This window comes from Peromyscus eremicus, chromosome 20, assembly GCF_949786415.1.
Source record: "Peromyscus eremicus chromosome 20, PerEre_H2_v1, whole genome shotgun sequence".
Lineage (NCBI taxonomy): Eukaryota > Metazoa > Chordata > Mammalia > Rodentia > Cricetidae > Peromyscus > Peromyscus eremicus.
This window is the reverse complement of record NC_081436.1, coordinates 26,762,633-26,770,168: the sequence shown is the minus strand read 5'-3', so window position 1 is coordinate 26,770,168 and position 7,536 is coordinate 26,762,633. Positions and strand designations below refer to the sequence as shown.

Sequence of the window (7,536 nt, the reverse complement as noted above, 5' to 3'; positions counted from 1 at the left end):
ACCCTCCTACTCACACGCAGATGATCCAGGGCCGAAGGACAAGGCGAGACCCGAAGGAAGGTTGGAATTGCTTTTATTGAGGGGCGGACACCGCAGGGCCCCGCCCATGGTCAGGTTAGTGTTCTGCCTGGCATCTCCACCTGCCACCAGCTCAAGGTTAGTGGAACATGCAAAGCTCACTCAGAGGGTGGAGGCAGGGGTAGCAGCCACCAAGGCCAGGGGTAGCAGCCACCAAGGCCAGGGGCTGGCTGGACAGGAAGGGAGGGTGGCACTGGCCAGGTGCTTATGTGAGCACAGACGGGCCAGCCAGTGTCTCTGGGCCACGGAAGAGGCCAGGGCTCCCTGGGAGAGAGATGGGCAGCAGCACCCAGAGAGGGTTTCCACAGGCTTGAGGAGTCACCGGGCCTCTGGGGTAGGAGAAGTCTCGGATCTGGAGAACCCTCCAGCCCTGCCCAGCCAGAAAGTCCATCTCCTACCCTGTGTCTGGGTCTTGAGGGCCTGGGTACAAGAAGGACACAGAAGGCACTTACAAGGGGAGCTGAGGCTGGAAGGCTGAAGCAGAGGCTCAGGTCTTGGGGGCAGGAAGTCTGGGGTGGTGTGCTACAAAGCACAGCTCCAATGGCAGCTGCAGGAGTCAGGCGGGAGGCTGGGGCCGGGACCAGGCCTTATCTTCCCATGGGGAAGGGGCTTCTCTGGGCAGGCTGGAAGAGATGTTTGGCCTGGGACCTTTCCTTTGCCAGCAAGACCCACTGAATAGGCAGGTGATTCAGAGACAAGCTGAGGAGAGGCAGCTGGCTCAGGACAGAGGCCGCCAGAGGCCCGAGAGCTGTCTGCTCGTAGGATCGTCCCCAGCTCCCCCTCAGCAGGTAGGACCAGCAGGCAGATATATCCAGTAGGGTTGGCTTAGAGGTCTGGGGACCTTTCCCAGATAGAAACCTCCCAGGAGAGACGGGAGTGGCAGGCTGAGTGCCCAGCTCTGGATTCTCCAAGGCACCTAGCTGTGATGAGTGGCAGGGTAGAAAGGATTAGGGAGACCCGAGGAGAGCGAAGTGGTCACTGGGCCTGGGCCAGCCCCATTTCCCGAGACACAGGCTGTCTGGACTTCAGATATATATATAGAGAGATATATATTAATGTGTTAGTCTGGTCTTTTTGGTTAAATTTTAGGCACCGCTTGGGAGGAAAGACACCTTTACATGTTAAAGACCCCAGCGCCTCCACAGGGAGCCTGGCCACATGCAGAGCGGGAGGGCAGGGTGCAGGCAGGGGGTCAGGCCACCGCAGACTCAGGACCCCCTAGAGAGGCTGAAGGCCCTGAGGCATAGCGGCGGCCGTAACCCGAGGAAGAGTAAGAGGAAGAAGAGAAGGTCATGGAGAAGCCGGAGCCGGTGGCGTCAAAGCTGCCCCGGCGGGAGCCGGCCCTGGAGCCGGTGCGTGAACCAGTGCGTGAGCCCGTGGTGGAGCCCGAGCCGCTGACGCTGTAGGGGCTGTAGTAGCCCTTGCTGGACTGCGCCGCGGCTTCCAACAGCCTCAGCCCGGTGCCCTCCTCCACCATGCTGCGGTCCAGAGCATCCTTGTAGGAGATCTTGAGCTTGGTCTTGGGGCACGTGAGGTACTTGGAGTAGGCACTGACATCGCGCAGCTTCTGGGCTGTGCGGGCATCCACGGTGCCACGCTGCAGGGCCTCATCAAGGGGCACGCGGCCGGGGGTGTCGGGCTCAATCAGACCTCCTGTCAGGTACTGCACCTCCAGGAAGCGCTGGCCAGCCTCGTAGTAGAGCCAGCCCTTCTTCAGGGCCTGGGCAGCCGACATCTTGGTCTTGGTGCGTGGGTCCTCAAACCCACAGAAGGCCTTCTGGGCCAGATTGATACGGTCTACCATGATCTTGTCCACCAGGCCCTTGTTGACAGCCTCGGTGACGGGGAAGCGCTCACCGGTGCTGGGGTCAATGATACCCCCGGTGCAGGCCTGCGCCTCCAGCAGCCGCTGACCAGTGATGTTGTCTACCAGGTTGCGGTGCATGGCCTCCGTGATGGACACCTTCTCCAGCGTCTCCGTGTCCAGGATGCCGGCCACTGGGCCGGTCTCCTCAGTAGGATCAGACCAGGAGGCTAACTGAGTCCTAGAGACGGCGGGGCTGATGGGGTAGGAGGAAGAGGAGCCCACCGAGGAAGAGCGGGAGCGGAAGCCGCCAGCATTGCCCGAGAGCATGTCAGCAAACTCCGTGATCGAGAGTGTGCCCGCGCGGTACTGGTCCAGCGCCGAGCGGTCAATGAGGTTCTTGGTGATGGCGTCGTCGATGTCATACTGTCGGCCAGAGCGTCGGTCAATGATCATAGATTTGACCACGCCGTCTGAGGAGGAGATGGTGATTTCTTCCCACTCGCACTCCTGCTCTGACAACTCCAGGTAGGTCTGGTGGTCAATGAGGCCCTTGCGGTAGGCCTCATACACCGACATCTCCTTGCCTGTCTCAGGGTCCACAATCACCACTCGGCGCTTGCGCACCGAGGACTTGGAGGACGTCTTCCGCTCCCGCTTCTTCTCCTTCAGCGGCAGGAGACACAGGCCAGTCTGGGGGTCAGTGATGCAGCGCTCCATCAGCTGCAGGTAAGTGAGGTTCTCCTCTGTGTTGGGGTCAAAGAAGCCCTTGGTGTCATCTGAGGGGTCAGTCAGGATCTCATTCATCTCCTCGTCAAAGAGGCCGCGCTTATAGGCCACTTCCACAGGGAGGCGGTGGCTCTCCTCGGGGTCGATGATGCCGCCAGTGGCGATCTGAGCCTCTAGCAGGCGGATACCATGGTCCTTCAGGATCAGGCCCTTCTTCATGGCCTGGAAGAGGGAGATGAGTTTCCCCGAGTAGGGGTCCTTGTAGCCAGTGACGGCACGCTCAGCTGACAGCAGCTTGTCTTTGAACTCGGGGCCCACAATACCCATACGCACAGCCTCTTCCACAGTCAGCTTGAGTCCCTTGATAGGGTCAATGACATAGCCAGTGGCCGCCTGTGCTTCCAGGAGCTCAAAGGCTGTGCCGGGCCGGATAATGCCCTTCTTCATGGCCTGGTACACCGAGAGCCGCTCCTTGGTGGCATCAACAAAGACTCCGGCAATGCAGCTGGTACCTTCAAGGAACTTCTGCAGGTTCTTAGTGACCTCCTCGATGGAGGTCAGGCCTTCTTGCAGCTGGAGCGCTGTGGCCTCGTCCATGACCTGAGAACGCACCAGCTCCTCCACGGTGATCTGTTTGCGCAGGCCCCGGAAGGTCAGTTTGCGGGCATCGGAGAGCGGCAGGAGCATCTGGCCGCTGTTGTCATCACGGCGGCACCGCTTGAGCAGCTGCGTGTAGCTGAGGCGCTCGTCCGTGGAGGGATCCACGTAGCTGCGCACCTCACTGGGCTCCGACAGCTGGTCGTGCGTGTCCTTATTGAGGTAGCCACGTTGGTAAGCCACCTCCAGAGGGAGGTGGAAACCCAGGCGAGGGTCCACAATGCCTCCTGTGGCTAGCTGGGCATCCAGCAGCCTCAGTGCCTCCTCGGCAGGGATGAGCTCCTTCTTCATGGCCTGGAAGAGTGAGATGGTCTGTTCTGTATAGGGGTCCCGGTAGCCGGTAACGGCCCGCTCTGCGGAGAGCAGCCGATCGTGCAGCTCGGGGCCTACCAGACCCTTCCGCACAGCCTCATCCACAGTCAGCCGCTCACCCTTCACTGGGTCCAGCAGGAAGCCTGTGGCTGCCTGTGCTTCCAGCAATAAGCGGGCCACCTCGGCACTCAGCAACCCCTTCTTAAGGGCCTGGTAGATGGTTAGCGTCTGCCTGGAGCCAGGCAGATAGACACCGGCCACTGACCCGGTGCCATAAAGGTAGCGCCAGGCAGATTCCATCTCTAGAATCTCACGGAGGTTCTTGGTGCCTTCCCGGAAGAGGTTGTAGGTCTCAAGGGAGATGATCCGGGCCTCGTACAGGTCTTCGGCAGTGAGGCGGCGGCGCACATAGTCATAGGAGGCGAGGTTCTGCTGGCGGATGATTTCGGTCTTCTCGATGATTTCAATGATGATGATAATCATACGCTCCTTGGTCACTCGGCCAGCCTGAAAGTCAGCCATGAGCCGGGCTCGCTGGTCCTCCGGGATCATGTCTGACTGCATCACCTCCCACAGGGACATGGAGGAGCCGCCACGGCTGCCACCCCCTGGGATGTCAATCTGCGTCTCCTCGAACGCCCTCCTGGTCTCCTCCTCAGTATACACCTGTGTAGTTTCCACCACCTCTGTCTTCTCTGCCCCTTTGAGTGGCAGGAGGCGCAGGCCCGTCTCGGGGTCCTCCACACAGCGCTCCAGCAGCTGCAGGTAGGTGAGGTTCTCATGCGTGTTGGGGTCGAAGAAGCCCTTGGTGTCGTCACTCGGGTCAGCCAGCACACGGTTCATCTCCTCGTCGAAGTAGCCACGCTGGTAGGCCACGTCCACGGGCAGGCGGTGGCTGTGCACAGGGTCAATGATGCCACCCGTGGCAATCTGAGCCTCCAGCAGGCGGATGGCATGCTCCCTGAGGACCAAGCCCTTCTTCATGGCCTGGAACAGTGAGATGGTGGTGCCTGAGTAAGGATCCTTATAGCCAGTGACCGCCTTCTCAGCTGACAGGAGCTTCTCATGGAGCTCAGGGCCCACTACCCCTGCCTTGACAGCCTCATGGACGTACAGACGTTGGTTCCGCACAGGGTCCACTAGAAAGCCAGTGGCTGCCTGGGCCTCCAGCAGGAGTGTGGCTGTGCTGGGTCTGAGGAGGCCCCGGCGCATGGCCTCATAGATGGTTACTTTCTCCTTAGAGTCCTCCAGGTAGATGCCAGCTAGGCAGCCACTGCCTTGCAGCAGCGTCCGCACGGAGCCCACCTCTGACAGATCTTTGACTGACGTCTTGCCTTCCTTGAGCTGGTCAAACTGAGCTCGGCTGAGGATCTTGGCAGCCAGGAGCTCACTGGCTGGCACAGGGGCACGGAGGCCACTGAAGGACAGTCGCTCCTGCCGCTGGGTCTCCACCTCCTCCACGATGGTGATGAGGATCTTGATGACCTTCTCTACAGTGACCTTGCCTGTGCGGAACTGCCGGAGAAGCTCCCGCCGCTGCTCCTCGGTGAAGTACTCTGAGCTTATGAGCTCCCACACCGTCACTGTCCTGCCCTTAAAGCTGCCCACGGGAACCTCCACCGTGGCCTTCTCCAGGGTCTCCCGGGCCTGGACCTCAGAGTAGACCTCCTCCTGCCGGGCCCGGACGGCCTTCTCGGAGAGTGGCAGCAGGCTCAACCCGGTCAGCTGGTCAGACCGGCACCGCTGCTGGAGCTGGCTGTAGGTGACCGGCTCGCGGGTGCCGGGGTCAAGGTAGACTCTGGCATCATCCCTGGGTGACAACAGGGCCCTGTTGGTCTCTTTGTCCAGGTAGCCCCGGGCATAGGCCACATCCAGTGGCACACGGTGGCTCTTGCTGGGGTCTACAATGCCCCCAGTGGATAACTGGGCATCCAGCAGGCGCAGGCCCTGTTCCCGGGGGATGAGACCTTTCTTCAGGGCCTGGAACAGTGAGACACTCTGTCCTGAGTAGGGATCCCGATAGCCTGTCACAGCCTTCTCGGCTGACAAGAGCTTCTCATGCAGCTCGGGACCCACGAGGCCAGCGCGCACGGCCTCATCCACAGTCAGCCGGGCACTGGTGGCAGGGTCAATGATATGCCCAGTGCCAGCCTGGGCCTCCAGCAAGGCCACAGCCACATCTGGCTGCAGCAAGTCTTTCTTCAAGGCCTCATAGATGCTCAGCTTCTGCCCTGCTTCTTCCAGCCACACCCCGGCAATGACATTGGCACCCCGCAGGGCCCGTCTCACGCCGTCTGCCTCAGCCACCTCGCGCACAGAACGCTCACCCCGCTGCAGCTGCTGGTAGAGTTCCTGGTTGATGACCCCGCTCTCCAGGAGCTCTGCAGCGGGCACAAGGGCACGGAGACCCTCGAAGCAGAGCTGGCCTTTCCGCTCATGTTCCTCCACCACCGTGATGACAATCTTGATGATCTTCTCCACGGTGATGCGGCCCGTGCGGAACTGCCGTAGCAGATCCCGTCGCTGCTCCGCTGTGAAGTACTCTGAGTTGATGATCTCCCAGATGGTCACAGTCTTGCCCTGGAACTTGCCAAATGGTGCAGACACGGTGGCCTTCTCAAAGACGTCACGGGCCTCTGTGTCGGTGTACACCAGCTCACCACCCTTGGCAGCCTTATCTGTGAGTGGCAGGAGGCGCAGGCCCGTCTCGGGGTCCTCCACACAGCGCTCCAGCAGCTGCAGGTAGGTGAGGTTCTCATGCGTGTTGGGGTCGAAGAAGCCCTTGGTGTCGTCACTCGGGTCAGCCAAGATGCGGTTCATCTCCTCATCGAAGTAGCCACGCTGGTAGGCCACGTCCACAGGCACACGATGGCTGTGCACAGGGTCGATGATGCCACCCGTGGCAATCTGGGCCTCCAGCAGGCGGATGCCATGGTCCCTGACGATGAGGTCCTTCTTCATGGCCTGGAAGAGGGAGATCTGCTCCCCCGTGTAGGGGTCCTTGTAGCCAGTGACAGCGCGCTCGGCTGACAGGAGCTTGTGGTGCAGCTCAGGACCCACGACACCCTCCTTCACGGCCTCATTGACAGTCAGCCGCCGGTTCCGCACAGGGTCCAGCAGGAAGCCTGAGGCCGCCTGGGCCTCAAGAAGGATAAGAGCTGTTCCAGGGCTAAGCAGCTGCCTCTGGAGGGCTGTGTAGACACTCAGTTTCTCGTTGGTGGGCTTCAGCAGCAGTCCTGCGATGCTGCTGCGGCCCTTCAGGTACTGGCGCACATCTTCCCGCTGCATGAGCTCAGCCACCGTGGTGTGGCCCTGTGCCAGCCGCTGCAGCTCCTCCACGCTCAGGATGCCCGCCTCCTGGAGCTGCTGAGCTGGCACCTTCTGACGTAAGCCCTCGAAGGTGTGCTCAGGCTCCACCTCCACGGACGGGCCATCGAGCGCGTCGCGGCCATTGGGCAGGGCCTTTGCAGCAGCGGCCTGAGTGGTGGCGATCTCCTCAGAGTGTGCCAGCGCAGCCCGGTGCTCTTCCTCCAGGCGCTGCAGCCGCTCACGCAGGCGCTGGTTCTCCTCGGCCAGCAGCTTCTCCTGCTGCTGCCGCTGCTGCTCCAGACGCTGCAGCTCCTCCTGCTTCCGCCGCACACCCTCCTCGGCCTCGCGCTGCCGCCGCCTGGCCTCCTCCATGCTGGCCACCAACTCCTGCTTCTCCTGCTCCATCTGCCGCTGCTGCCGCTGCTGCTCCTCACGCAGCTGCTGCGCTTTGGCCACCTCATCCTGGAAAAGCTGTTCCAGCTTGGCCTTCTCCTGCTCGATGAAGCGTTCCCGTTGCAGCAGGCTGTCCTTCTCAGACAGGAAGCTCTTCTGCAGGGCCTGTGTCTCCTGCAGTATCTGCTCCTGCTGCACAGTCTGCATCTGGTGGGGGATGGGGAAGGGGGTCAGCTCGCAGAGGGGAGGGAGAC

At 61.4% G+C, this 7,536-nt stretch overlaps 1 protein-coding gene across 5 annotated transcripts in view; it reads right to left on the bottom strand.

Moving 5' to 3' along the window:
• Positions 1 to 236: 236 nt before the first annotated feature.
• Plec (plectin) overlaps positions 237 to 7,536 on the bottom strand; it is a 59,989-nt gene continuing 52,689 nt past the window's right edge. For all 5 annotated transcript variants that reach the window (XM_059246991.1, XM_059246989.1, XM_059246990.1 and 2 more), the window contains one exon: positions 237 to 7,489. In XM_059246991.1, coding sequence (XP_059102974.1) covers positions 1,271 to 7,489 — 6,219 coding nt within the window. In that variant the 3' untranslated portion in view covers positions 237 to 1,270. The remainder of the gene's footprint in view (positions 7,490 to 7,536) is intronic.